The sequence below is a fragment of the Xyrauchen texanus genome, chromosome 13 (genome assembly GCF_025860055.1).
Source record: "Xyrauchen texanus isolate HMW12.3.18 chromosome 13, RBS_HiC_50CHRs, whole genome shotgun sequence".
Classification (NCBI taxonomy): domain Eukaryota; kingdom Metazoa; phylum Chordata; class Actinopteri; order Cypriniformes; family Catostomidae; genus Xyrauchen; species Xyrauchen texanus.
Genome location: NC_068288.1, coordinates 33,865,023 through 33,878,216, shown reverse-complemented (window position 1 = coordinate 33,878,216; position 13,194 = coordinate 33,865,023). Strand labels below are relative to the sequence as shown.

The window sequence follows — 13,194 nt, the reverse complement described above, 5'->3', positions numbered from 1 at the left end:
TATCCCTTTAATAAAAGATTTACAGAAGAAGTAAAGGATATTTAGGACAGAAGAAGTACCTAAATATACAGAATTTCCCTCATCATAAGTTTAACACACTGAATTCATCAGTAGCTGTTTGTTTTTTCAAACAGGGTATCCCTGGATTATCTGGAAAGCCTGGTGCAAAGGTAAAGGGCTGCCTTAAACTCGCTCACTCCTACTGACTGCATTGTATATGTTCATGCAAATTTCTTAACATTACCCTGAATAGGTTGTCATGCAATGCATCTTCCTTTTTCCTCTGTGATTATAGGGCAGTCAAGGTGACCTAGGAGAGAGAGGGGAAACAGGCAGTCCTGGTTCACAAGGGCCCTTGGGACCCAGAGGAAAAGATGTGAGAGTCTCCACAGAGCCCCGTACATGCATGAACAAACACACATACATTCTTGCATACAGTGGACTTTGTATTGTCTGCTAACTGCTACTTCAAACAACTTCATCTGCAAGTAATATTAAACTAAACAGATTACTGTAACAATAACTGATGTTGGATATGTGTATCTTTGATACTTGATTCTTTTTCCCTCAATGTATTGTTCTGCTCACTATTCCTGTCTTAGCCCTATCACTAATCTATGACAGAAAACCTTGATAATTAGATTTTTCACTATTGTGTTAACTTTCAACTTCCTTGTTTTTCTTCTAACATCTCACAGAAGTAAAACTGAAAGGTAATAAGTGTCTTCTCTGCCTCAACTTATTACTCCACACTCTCTTGCAGCATACTGTATGTGCTCTTATATACACTCACCCACATGTACATTGACCTCTGCATGTTAGATTTGCAGTGTAATAATTTTTAGTGAATAAAGTCATCTTTACAATGCAAAGGTGGCACAGAAGCTGCATCTAAAGTATAATTTACTAAGGGCTGAGCTGGGTCAAAGCAGGCTTAATTTAGTCTGGCTTTTGCGTCTTTGCATAGAATTTTGAGCAGGCTCAGAGCAGGCTTAACTCGGCTGTGTAAAGACACATTTAGATGCTGAAATCTTTAACACCATTAAGATTTTATAATTTCAAACAGTCTGATCTATTGTTGTTTTACTTTAGGGACAGAAAGGAGACAAAGGAGAGGATGGCATTTCAGTAAGATTGTTTTCTCTGTGTGGAAGACCCTGTGATCTAAACAGATGTGATGTAACAATTTTCCAGCGATAAGCATTTGTCTGTCCACACAAAACTGCAACTTAACACAATCACAAATATTCATAAGATATTTGATGTTTAATGTACAGTTGAGAGAGTTATGATTTTGTACCCATTTAACAGTGGGCAAAGCTGTCCAGCATGTGTGATTGTGTTTGTTTTATTTTTTGGCTTTCAGGGAGAGTCAGGGTTGCCTGGTAAAGCAGGGGAAAGAGGTCTTCGAGTGAGTACTCAAAGAGACAGCTGGCAAAACACTTTTCTATTATCTGTCTGTTTTTTAGTTCAGCCACATCCTTACAGTGGACTTTTATATTTAAGGGACTGTCTGGTCAAGCAGGTCAGCCTGGGCCAAAAGGAGATACAGGTGATCCAGGGGAAGATGGACGAAATGTAAGAATGTAGCTGTCTAAATTTATTAGAATGGAATTCAGGCATGGTCACACCATGGACATAAAAGTATAATATATATATATATATATATATATCTCTAAAAAAATAAATAAAAAAAAAACATTTGGATACCTGAATGAAAGCAAATTGAGCTCTGGTAATTTACATGCAATAATGCAAACTCCAACATTAAACCAAAATATAGGGATAGTCAGGGAATGCAGAGAGAGGACCCAAAACACAGTACAAAAAAAAAAAAAAAAAAAAACTGGGAATTTATTAAATACAAAAAACAAAGAGATAAATCTCAAACTCCCATCAAGGGAAAAACACAAAGTAAATAATCCAGTCAGGGGGAACAGGACCGACCGGACTGGGAAGGAGGAAACAGACCGACATGAGAGAACCAAAAAGACAACCAAGAGTCACTGGACTGCAAACACGAGGATACTAAAATAGGTAGAGAAATCAAACGGGTTAACAGGGGACAGGTGAGGCAAATTAACTAATAATAAGCAAACAAGGAGTTGGGTATGACGTAAGACACAGAAACACGTGGTGATACAGAAAAAAACAGCAACGTTCTCTCAGAAGACAACAAAACACCCGAATGGCATGAGCGCACATCGCAAAGACAATAGCAATATACGCCCATGCCAACCGACAAACAAAACGATGCCATTATTGCCAAGCATTCTCACACTAAACGAAACCTGAGCGTACATCGCGATGCACGCAACAAAAACAAGACAGGACACATGTGCAAGCGTTCGGTAACACACCCGCGACACCTTAGACTGAAGTGACCGAACCTCAACATAAAATGAAGATCGCTCGCGACCCGGGCGCGCAACGCGAGCGTGACGCAAGGCGCGTTTGCGAGATACAGACAAACTATTGAGAGGAGAGCATGCTGCCAAGATGACATAAGCGTGATGCTCCCCCATCAATAATAGACAGACATGGAGCACAAGTGTCCGGATCCCGACACAGACTGAAACCGAACGAGACATGAATTCAGGATCCAGACACTGTGCTCCCGACATAAAACAAGATTGACATACGAGCGCACTACAGGGAATACAACCGAAACCGTGCGCTCACACAAAGTCAGACAAAAACACAGAGTGACAGGACCCTGACAGGAATATTAATAGATAAAATAGGACTTAGTGTGAATGGGCCTCTGGCTTCCACAGATACGTTTAAAACAATACAATTTACAAAAACTGAATTTTAAAGAGAATATAAATGGTCATTGTCTGAGTGGAGATGTTTTTTATGCAGTATGTTAACCAGTTTATGTGACATTATCACTGCATTGTTCAAAATTATTCCATTATCTGCAAATATTTGTTTTATGGGGCTCTTTGTTTGGTCATGTGATTAGTGCTGTGTCCTTTGTAGGGCACCCCAGGGTCTACTGGACCAAGAGGACTAAAGGGAGAGCAGGTGAAAGATCAAAAATGTATTCTACAAATGCATGCCTGCTTAGACCCCCACAAATACAGTACACACAAATTCATCAAACTGTCTTCATTGGATAATTATAGGGAATACAAGGTCCCCCTGGGCCGCCTGGAGATGTGGTATGTTTTCAAATCCTAATAATTATAATTTCTCTGTATTAATTTTTCTATGTCTCTCTACCCTCCTTTATATAACTAAGCATCTTGTTTTTTAAATCTTTTGAATTTGTTCTTTGTTTTTAGGTAACTGGAGAGAATCAACTGAAAGGCGACAGAGGAGAAAAGGTACAGTAAAAAGTTTAAAGGGATCTTATGATAAGACATTTTTTCTTGATTTTTAGAAGTCAAAGAGTTTGATGTATTGTGAAGGCATACTGTAATTTTCAAAGCTAAAAATTTCCTCCCCATTCCAAAAAAAATAAAAAATAATAATACTTATTGAAATGAAGCTTGTTTGTACTCACATGTGGGAAAAAAAACAGTGTTTGCTTAGTAGCTAGTCTTAAAGGCACAGCAGTGAAGAAAATGGCCAGTTTAATTCTAAGGGAGGGTGGCAAATAGTCAATAAAACTTTTATTTACACAAAAAACGTAATATGTAAAACGTGTATAAAGCCCCTTTAAATCTTGAATTATGTCACACAGGTCCTGCTTTTAATTAGCTACTTGTCATTTTGTCATTGTGATATACTCCTGTTCCTAAACCAGGGAGAGGCAGGTGACCCAGGGGAGCACGGGGCTAAAGGTCAGAAGGGTGAAACAGGCGCATCAGGCCCTGCAGGACCAAGTGTAAGTCAACGAGGAGCTCACACAGCATGTATGATTAAGAATTCAGTGATTTGTATCTAAAAAAAAAAATTTTTTTAAGGGTCCTGAGGGACAGCGTGGACTACCAGGAGGCAGAGTAAGACCCCCAGTTGTTTGTCTGTTTGTTTGTGTCTATCCCATTGTCTCTTCCCATCATTATAAACTGCTGAACTGTCTTTAGTCTAATTTTTACTTTTGTTGCCCTTAGGGTGACCCAGGTGATAGGGGTAGTCCAGGAAACAAGGTAAGATAATGGTCTCTCTGAATAATTGTTGGTTACTTCTCCATGGTTACGGTTGTGGTCTCACGGAGTCATTGTTGGTTATTTTTTCCATGGTTACAGTTGTTTGGTCATGCTGTCCTTCATTGCTCTGGGTTGTCTGTCTATCGTGCAGGTTCCCATAGTGATGAAGTGCAACAGGGCAGACCCATAATATCCTGGAAGCACACCAAACTCTCGCGCAATCATTTCACAACAGTTTTATTTTAGGACCATTAAAAACATTTTCAGAACAAAATTAAAGTCTATTATCGTATCATTTACATTTGGCAGACGCTTTTATCCAAAGCGACTTACAGTGCCCTTTTTACAGTCCACCCAGAGCAACTTGAAAGTGCCTTGCTCAGGGACAAAATGGCGGTGGCTGTGGGGATCGAACCAGCACCCCTCTGATTAACATTTATGTGCTTTAGCCCACTAAGCCACCACCACTCCCATAATCACACTCATATTGTTCCAAACCTGTTTTTTCAAATGCTAAGAATGTTCACAATGCTCTTTTCCCTAAAACTAAAGAATACTGTTAAAATTAACATTTGTGGTAGGGTGAGCAAGAGACAGACACTGGGGAATCTGCATCTTTGTGGTGCATGGGGTTATGTGAAGAAAGGTAGTGCAGAGAGGTAAGGTCCAAGTATAGTGAGTGGGGTCCGGCGGCCTCAAAATTCTCCCTCCTTGGTCCAGGAAGCGAGGGGCGGCGACTTCTTCCATCGGCTCGGCTTCCCTAGGCAGTGGCGGGGAATAGGAGCCCTGGATCCTGTCCATCGTCAGTGACACAACTAACTGCTCATGCTGGACACTCCCCGAACTGTTCCTGGACCTACGAAGATGCCAGTGGGTAGAGACCAGTCTCCTGAGGAGAGGCACGTTCAGTTTTTAAAGGCAGCGGTGTTGAGGTTCTTCAATGAGTTCAGGTGCACCCAACACAAGCCGCCAATTGGGAAAAAGTTCCTGTGCCCCTCCTCTCTCTCCTCTGCCCACTCCATTTGTGAGCTGAAGAATGGCCCTCTGAAGAGTCGGGATGATGATGATCGTCGGGAGGGACACATTATTCCACCCCCACCCCCCACCCACTCCAAGCAGCGTCCCGGCTGCACCTCCTCTCACGTTCCTTCACGTCGGGTTACAGTGGCGGAGATACTCCCCCTTCAGCTGTCCATACGTGAATTCTACTTCCTCCCTATGGTCGAAGTGGGCATGTCGGGCAGCTCTCCATCTTGGTCACACCAGGGTATGTACAGAGAAACACAGGTTAAAGATGACAGCCTCAACCAACTGCAGGGCAAATGGCAAATATGAATGCAACACTTACCCTTTTTGCAGTTGGGAGGCCATTCCCATGAATTCCCCGTCCCCCTCTGGGTTTCTCTGAAGACCGGTGAGCGGGAGGGGGTGTGATGTCACAGTTGGTGCCTAAAACCCAACTGCACCATCTCCTGCTTACCAAAGTGCCCGCATTCTCCACCACTGTAAAGGAAGGTAGGGCAAAGGGGTAAGGTCCAGGTATAGTGAACTGGTTCCGGCAGCCGCAACGCTCTCCCGTCCTTGGTCCAAGGCGTGAGTGGCAGTGGCTTCTTCCTAGTGGCTTCCAATCCCCCGACGTTGCATCTAATTCACGCCGTGGTCTTGGGTGCTGGTCCGGTGATGCATCTAACTCACTCCAGACCCTCTCCACACTGTTCCTGGACTACTTAGAGACCGGTCTCCTGAGGAGAGGTGCGCTCAGCTTTTAAAGGCAGTGGTAATGATGCTCTTCATTGAGTTCAGGTGCACCCATCTGTGCCCCTCCTCTCTTACCTCTGCCCACTCCAGTTGTGAGCCCAGTTGAAGAACAGCCCTCTGAAGAGACGGGGCAACGATGTTCCTCGGGAGGGGCGTGTCGTTCCATCACACATAAATGTATAAATTGTCCATACCACTTGTGCCCTATAATCCACATCTTCTGAAGCCATACAATGGAAATGTGTGAAAAACAGACTGAACATTTAAGTCGTTATTAACTGATAATCTTCCCCATCTGCTGTAGCTTTCGTGCTTCTGATTATTCAAACTTGACACATGGAATCTGACACATTAATCCATGCTGCATGTTTATTATGAAACAATAAATGCTGCATGTTTATTATGAAACAATAAATGCAAAAAAGGGCAGGGAGGTGGTGTTGCTGCTGTGTACAGGAATGACATCAAAACAACCACCAACTCTATTCCTGCCGTTTATTCCTTTTGAACACCTATCATTCAAATTCTCTGGCCCCACTCCTTTGTTCACTAACCAAATCCCTACTTTCTCTCAGATTGTTTTACATTTTCTGACCCTGTTATGTGCCATATCACCTTCTATTCTTCTCCTGAGTGATTTTAATATTCACATTGATGACACTGACAGTAAACTTGCCATAGAATTCTTGGAACCGATTCAATGCTTCAATTTCATATAACGTTTATGCTCTCTGTAAATCCCTCTGATCTCGTCAATTATTATAATGATACACTGTCCTGTTGTCTTGATCAGATGTGGTAGAGCTAGTTAGGGATGCTTCACCAACAAATAGAAACAACCAAATAACACCAGAGATCAAGGTTCCCTTTAATTATGTCCTTTTCAAGTACAAGTCGGGCAAGAAGAAACAACTGTTCTTGCATCCATGGTTTTCCTTTACATTTGCACAACATCTTGCTATCAGTAATGATTATTCTACTCTGTTAATTAAAAGGCTGATTATATGCATATCTGTTAATTGTTTACGAGATGTAGACATGGAAGAGGCTGACAATTAGCTGAACATATACTTGTTTAATTAGTGGCACTTAGCCTACATTTTAAAATCTTTATTGGAATATGGCAACATGATACCTCGTTCTACAATATTTCTATGAATAAATCATTGACAGAGACCCATCGCCCATCAGCCAATCACTGTGGGCATAGTTAGTAAGCTTGTTGACATCATCCATAGCAACAAGGTCAACCCCGGAATTTCTCTTAGCTTATGATTTCTCACTATTCCTTAGTAAAAGTTGGTCTCAGCAGCTTTGTGAATAGGTTTTAAGAGGAAACTCTTACCTACAGTAAGAACATTTACTGCTATTTAGGAGACCTCTTAGTGGTAAGATAAAATGTTTTGTGAATACAGCCCCAGGTATACACCAGAACTTCACCAAATGAAATGTCTGGTCTAAAAGTGCATCTTCAAGCTAAGGCAGATTACAATCAACAATATAAAGATGCTCTCAACAAAGCCCAGATCACCTATTACTCTGATCTCATACATTCTGGTTCTACCAACCCCAAGGCTCTCTTCTCCACAGTATACAAACTTCACAGACCCAGTGAAAACACCTCCAAATCCTTCACAGTTAACAAGTGCAACTCTTTCCTTTCATTTTTTCAAACAAAAATTGAGACCATCCACAGCAACCTGACCACCTCTGTTCTGGATCCTACCCAATCTAATCATGTCAAGTTCTGTCTTCAAGCTATTTCCTTATCACAGTAATCATTAACTCCTCCTTCAGCTCTTGTTGAGTCCCCAAACACTCAAACTGGCTGCTGTAACATCCATCCTCAAAAAACCTTGACTACACCCTGATATCATGAGCAGTTTCTGGCCCATCTCTAATCTCCCTTTTCTGTCAAAGATACTGGAATGTGTTGTTGCCTCCCAACTCAAAGCACACCTTATCTCTAATTACATTTTTACAATTTCAATCCAGTTTCTGCTCACAGCATAGTACAGAATTAGCCCTCCTCAAAGTCTTCAACAACCTCCTTCTCTCCTCAGATTCTGGTCACCTCAGCATCCTCATCTACCTTGACCACACTGCAGCTTTTGACACCCTTAACCACACCATCCTTCTCTCTCTTGTCTTGAATCTTCACTTAACGTCACTGGTACTGAGGTCATATCTCACAAAAAGACAACAGTTTGTCTCATATCAACAATTGCACTTCCTCCACTGCACCTTTGTCCCAAGGCGTGCCACAGGGCTCAGTGCTCGGGCCCCTTCTATTCATTCTTTACATGATCCCCCTTGATAACATCATACGTCTTCATGGTCTGCACTTCCACTGTTATGCTGATGATGTCCAGCTCTACATCTCTACTTAATCCATCACTGCAACTCATTCCATTCTGACCAACTGCGTCACTGAAATTAAATCATGGATGCTTGCCAACTTCCTCAAACTAAACCACGATAAATCAGACATGATCATTATTGGTCCTAAATCCTTCACCAAAACCACTCAGATCTTCTGCCTCAACATTAATAACTCCACTTTGTTTCCCTCTACACACATCTGCAACCTCAGAGTCATTTTTGACCGCAACCTCTCCTTCGATCACTATGCCAATCAACTAACCAAAATTGCCTTTTACCACCTTTAAAACATAGCTCATCTCTGTTCATCACTCTCTCTGCTGCTGAAACGTTTATCCATGCCCTCATCACATCCAGAATTGATTACTGTAGCAGCATTCTTTATGGCACATCAGCAAAACTCCTAAATAAACTCCAGTACATCCAGAACTTTGCAGCACGCTTGCTCACCCGTTCCCGTGACCACATCACCCCTGTCCTCCAGAAGCTTCACTGGCTCCCTGTCCCACAACGGATTCATTTCAAAGCCCTTCTCTTCACTTACAAAACCCTCCATAACCAGGCCCCATCCTATAACACCGACCTGCTCCATCACCACACTCCTTCCCATAGCCTCTGCTCCTCTGATGCTAAATTACTGTCTACACCACTCAGGACCAAGCACCGCACCTGGGGCTACAGAGCATTCTCCATAGGTGCTCCGTCTCTCTGGAACTCTCTCCCCAAACACATTGGAGACTGTTCAGATTATTATTTTTTTTTAATGTGTGATTAATACTGTGTGTTATAGGCTTTATTGTATTGTTTTTATGACTAACTTTAACTAATGTAAAGTGTCTTTGAGTACCCTGAAAAGCAATCTATAAATAAAAATGTATTATTATTATTATTATCTATAAACTAACCTTTTCATTAAATATTTCTACAAAGTCTTAAAATTGATAAACAGCCATGAGTAATCACCTCTATGAAAAATCTATTTTAGAGTGTAGCAGTGACAGTGGTTTTCAAAGCAAGTGTCAAGGATGACAGCAGTCAAAATGGCTGAAATGTGAAGACTGGCTGCAGTAGTCAAGAGTAAAGTATAAATATAACTGCTTAGTCATGGATCTCTCTACACTGCTGCAGCTGCGACACACTTCATTGTGTCAAATTTGGTTACTCTACAGATATTTGTTATTGCCTTTATACAAAGCTATTTGATCTTTGTTCAACATTTTTGAACAACAGAACTAAAACAAGGCTTTCCTTTGTGGTAGGAGCAGGGCCCAAAATTAACTTGACTTGAGAAAGATTTCTTACCGGCCATGAAATTTTATTTCTGGGGTAAGAGAGTAGGAGGAATTGAGAAAACAGGATCTTACTGATGTCTTTATTATTGTAATCCATGGTGCTGTTTTCTGCTTCCTGTCATAGAACCATGTAGAAAAAGAATTTGTCTGACCCCAATGATAAATTCTTGTGTGCCGGTAGTAATCTGTCTTAGCCTTTTGATCTCTGTCCCTTTCTTAATCATTACCTAGGTTTTGAGACTGAGCCTCATTGATTCTTACATTAATTAAGCCGACGGTTGCTGCTTTAGGCATGTAAATGTGTGGTGGTGTTAGAAAGACGTTGTTAGTGGCAGAGATTGATAATGTCAGTCAAGTCGCTCTCATTAATATTCATGGGAAGTTGGCAACGACCCTCTGCTGCTAATATTGATATTGATTTTGACAGTGATGTTGGCTGTTTTGTGTGTTTGTGTGTGTGTGTATTACTTGCTATAGTTTGGGGACAAATCTGTACCCAAAAGTGAGCTAAATCTGGCAACAGCTATTTTTGGGGATGTCCTCATTTGGAAAAACAATTCATACATAAGTTAAATTATGATTTTTCAAATTCTGATAATGCAAACCTTTTTCTGTTAGGCTGATGATTATGGTGTTGGTTAGGATTAGTTTTATAGTAATTATAGTTAGCTTTAGGCAAAAACTATGGGATGTCCACATTTAGGTGTGTGTGTGTGTGTGTGTGTGTGTGTGTGTGAGCATGTATTTATCACTTTGTGAGGACCAAATGTCCCCATAAGGATGGTAAAATCCAAAATGTTTGACCTTGTGGGGACATTTTGTCGGTCCCCATGAGGAAAACGGCATATAAATCATACTAAATTATGTTTTTTTGAAAATGTAAAAATGCAGAATGTTTTCTGTGAGGGCTAGGGGTAGGGTTAGGGTGTGTGTGTGTGTGTGTGTGTGTGTGTGTGTGTATTAATACTGTTGACTGTTTCATGTGTAAATATGTGTATTCAGGGTGATAGAGGAGCTGCTGGGTTGGATGGAAGATCTGGTCAGGATGGGAAACCTGGGCCACCCGGAGCTCCTGGTTTGCGGGTCAGATTACATCTTCTCCATCTTTGCATCAACACATATTCAAAGGATCTTCTGAATTCAGTAATTTGAATCTGAAAACCTGTCCTTAAATTTTTCTTTCTTTTTTTGTAGGGTGATCCAGGAAAACAAGGGGAACCTGGTAGAGATGTGAGGACTCTTTTTCTCTTTTCCTTTTCTTTTCATATTATCTTAATATACATATCTAATAGAGCTGTTAAGATTGTAGTCCAAAATTCTGGAAGAGACTTCGCCATAAATTCCGTCTGGATATTCCTATGGGATTTTATAATGGCAGTTTTGGATTTACAGTATGAATAAAATAAGGTCTGTGGTAAACCCTACTTGAAGACAAGTGGGCGTTTTGTTATAAAACATAAATTACACAGTCACCTCAAATGTGAATTTTGAAGACACATTGAAGCAACATACTTTTTTAAACAACACATGGCATCTTCATATGTGATGTATGAGTGTGTAAGTATGAGTGTATAATTTGTTGTAGAACAAAACATCCATGTATCTTCAAGTAATGTTTACCACAGACTTTATTTTAATTCAAAAATCACATGATTAAAACCCATAGGAAATTCCAGAGGGAATCCACAGCGAATTAGCCTTCCAGGTTCACTGTCATATTGACGTCACAGGTGAACAGCTCTATTTCTTAATATTAATAAGAGATTATAGCAAAATATTTTTTTTTGATCTGTCAATTGATATAAATATAAAAAAATAAAAATAAATTTTTTATATATATATATATATATATATATATATATATATATATATATAATTAATTACACGATATGCTAATCATTGAATTATTTGCTGATAATCATGCATTTCATTGACAATCAACAAACCTTTTTGCGTCTGCCTGCTTTGTTTTTTTAATTGTTAGTTCATGTACACACTCATCGGATGGACGTCTTTTGCTGTTTTTTTTTCAGCATTTGCACTATGAGCGCTGCATTTTTATGATGCTGTGTCAAGCTTTAAACTTAAAAATTTAATCTTGAGACCCCAGTATTTTGTAATGCATGAGATTGACCACTCTATTTTCAATTGTGGTTTTATAGGGCTTGGCTGGACTCAGAGGGCCTGTAGGCCCTCCAGGACCCCAAGGGCCCTCAGGACCTGAAGGCGCACCTGTGAGAAATATCATACACTACACACATTTTTGTAGTTGAAATCGGACCATCCATACACATCCATGCATCGGAACGTTTTCACAAACATACACATTACCACATAAAAACAAATTTTTGCATGTTTCAGGGTAAAGCAGGAGTTGATGGGAAGCCAGGACTGTCAGGAAAAGCTGTAAGTAAATAGAAATCTGAAAGTAGTATGAGTAGTAGTTATCTGAAAGAGAACCCCAAACATAATTTTAAAGGTGCGCTCAGTGGTTGAATGGGATTTTCCTCAATTTAGTTCATCAGTGGTCTCCTTCCAGCCTAGTGACCACACCACAGCCTTTCTTATGCAAAGAGACGTTTAAATCTTTCTAAATGAGATGATTAAACCATCCTGCTGATTATAAATCACCCCTCTTAGCACCCTAATGAGCTATCAGTGGGAGGTAACTCAGCCTAGTAAATGCTTTATAGTTGAAATATGTGGCAAGTTTCTGTCAACCATGTACTAATGTTCGGTTAACCTGACTGAGATAGATTGCTCCGCTGGAGCTGGGCTTATGTGCGCCGCTTGTCCTGCAGTTTCTCCTGATTTACTGATCACAGCTCTGAGCCAGCTGTGGTAATTGCAGGGAGCTATATTAGGCTGGATGGCGCCCGTCATATATCTGTAATATGGGGCTGCGTGGTGAACGAGTAATTTAGAAGAGAAATTACTGCTTGAATGAGCCACACAAAATTACAAGAGTTCTCATACCATAACAGGAAGAGCTGATTACAGGAAGTCTTGATTACAGAAATTATGAAAACGTGCCTCACACTCATCCAGATGTCTGTTTAGTGCCTCATTTTCTATCAAACTTTTTCAGGGTGAAGATGGTGTGCCAGGAGAGGATGGTCGAAAGGTAACAAAACCCTCATTGTACCCAAAGCTTGTGTATGATTACATTGTAATTCTTGGTAATTAGCCTCTGATCACCTCTGGTCTACCGTTCTTCACAGGGAGATAAAGGAGAGTCCGGGCCTTCTGGAAGAGATGTGAGTCTCTGTTGAGTATCTTCCTACTCATCCTTTTCGTGCTCCAACTCCTGACTTTCACAACACAAGACAACCCCATCACAGCTTACATACTTTACCCTTTACTCTACACAGCATTTCAAAAACATTTTTACATCTTCATGCTTCTCTGGCGATATGAAAATGTTATTATTAGCATTTTGTGGCGCTTATACACTCTTTGACATCAAAAGGAAGTGTGTAACAGGTTTGTTAAGCCTGTTCTTGTCCTTAAATGCTACCTGATAATGTATTGTATGATTCACTTTGTGTTCTGCTATCTCTAAGCCTGTACTTGCTGGTACTTGCTGATTTCTTTTTTGTGCTTTGTAGCCACACCTGACCTGAAATTTATTTGATGTTGTTTTCTGTTAATTTACTCAGCCGTTA

The 13,194-nt window shown here is 40.5% G+C and overlaps 1 protein-coding gene across 2 annotated transcripts in view; it reads left to right on the top strand.

Moving 5' to 3' along the window:
- The window catches only part of LOC127653675 (collagen alpha-1(VII) chain-like), a 78,704-nt gene that overhangs the window by 41,539 nt on the left and 23,971 nt on the right, over nt 1–13,194 (top strand). For both annotated transcript variants that reach the window (XM_052140444.1, XM_052140443.1), the window contains exons 50-66: nt 135–170; nt 296–376; nt 1,093–1,128; nt 1,367–1,411; nt 1,507–1,578; nt 2,986–3,030; nt 3,132–3,167; nt 3,291–3,332; nt 3,755–3,835; nt 3,915–3,950; nt 4,062–4,097; nt 10,532–10,612; nt 10,724–10,759; nt 11,692–11,763; nt 11,891–11,935; nt 12,618–12,653; nt 12,751–12,786. In XM_052140444.1, the coding sequence (XP_051996404.1) occupies nt 135–170; nt 296–376; nt 1,093–1,128; nt 1,367–1,411; nt 1,507–1,578; nt 2,986–3,030; nt 3,132–3,167; nt 3,291–3,332; nt 3,755–3,835; nt 3,915–3,950; nt 4,062–4,097; nt 10,532–10,612; nt 10,724–10,759; nt 11,692–11,763; nt 11,891–11,935; nt 12,618–12,653; nt 12,751–12,786 (852 nt within the window). The remainder of the gene's footprint in view (nt 1–134; nt 171–295; nt 377–1,092; nt 1,129–1,366; nt 1,412–1,506; nt 1,579–2,985; nt 3,031–3,131; nt 3,168–3,290; nt 3,333–3,754; nt 3,836–3,914; nt 3,951–4,061; nt 4,098–10,531; nt 10,613–10,723; nt 10,760–11,691; nt 11,764–11,890; nt 11,936–12,617; nt 12,654–12,750; nt 12,787–13,194) is intronic.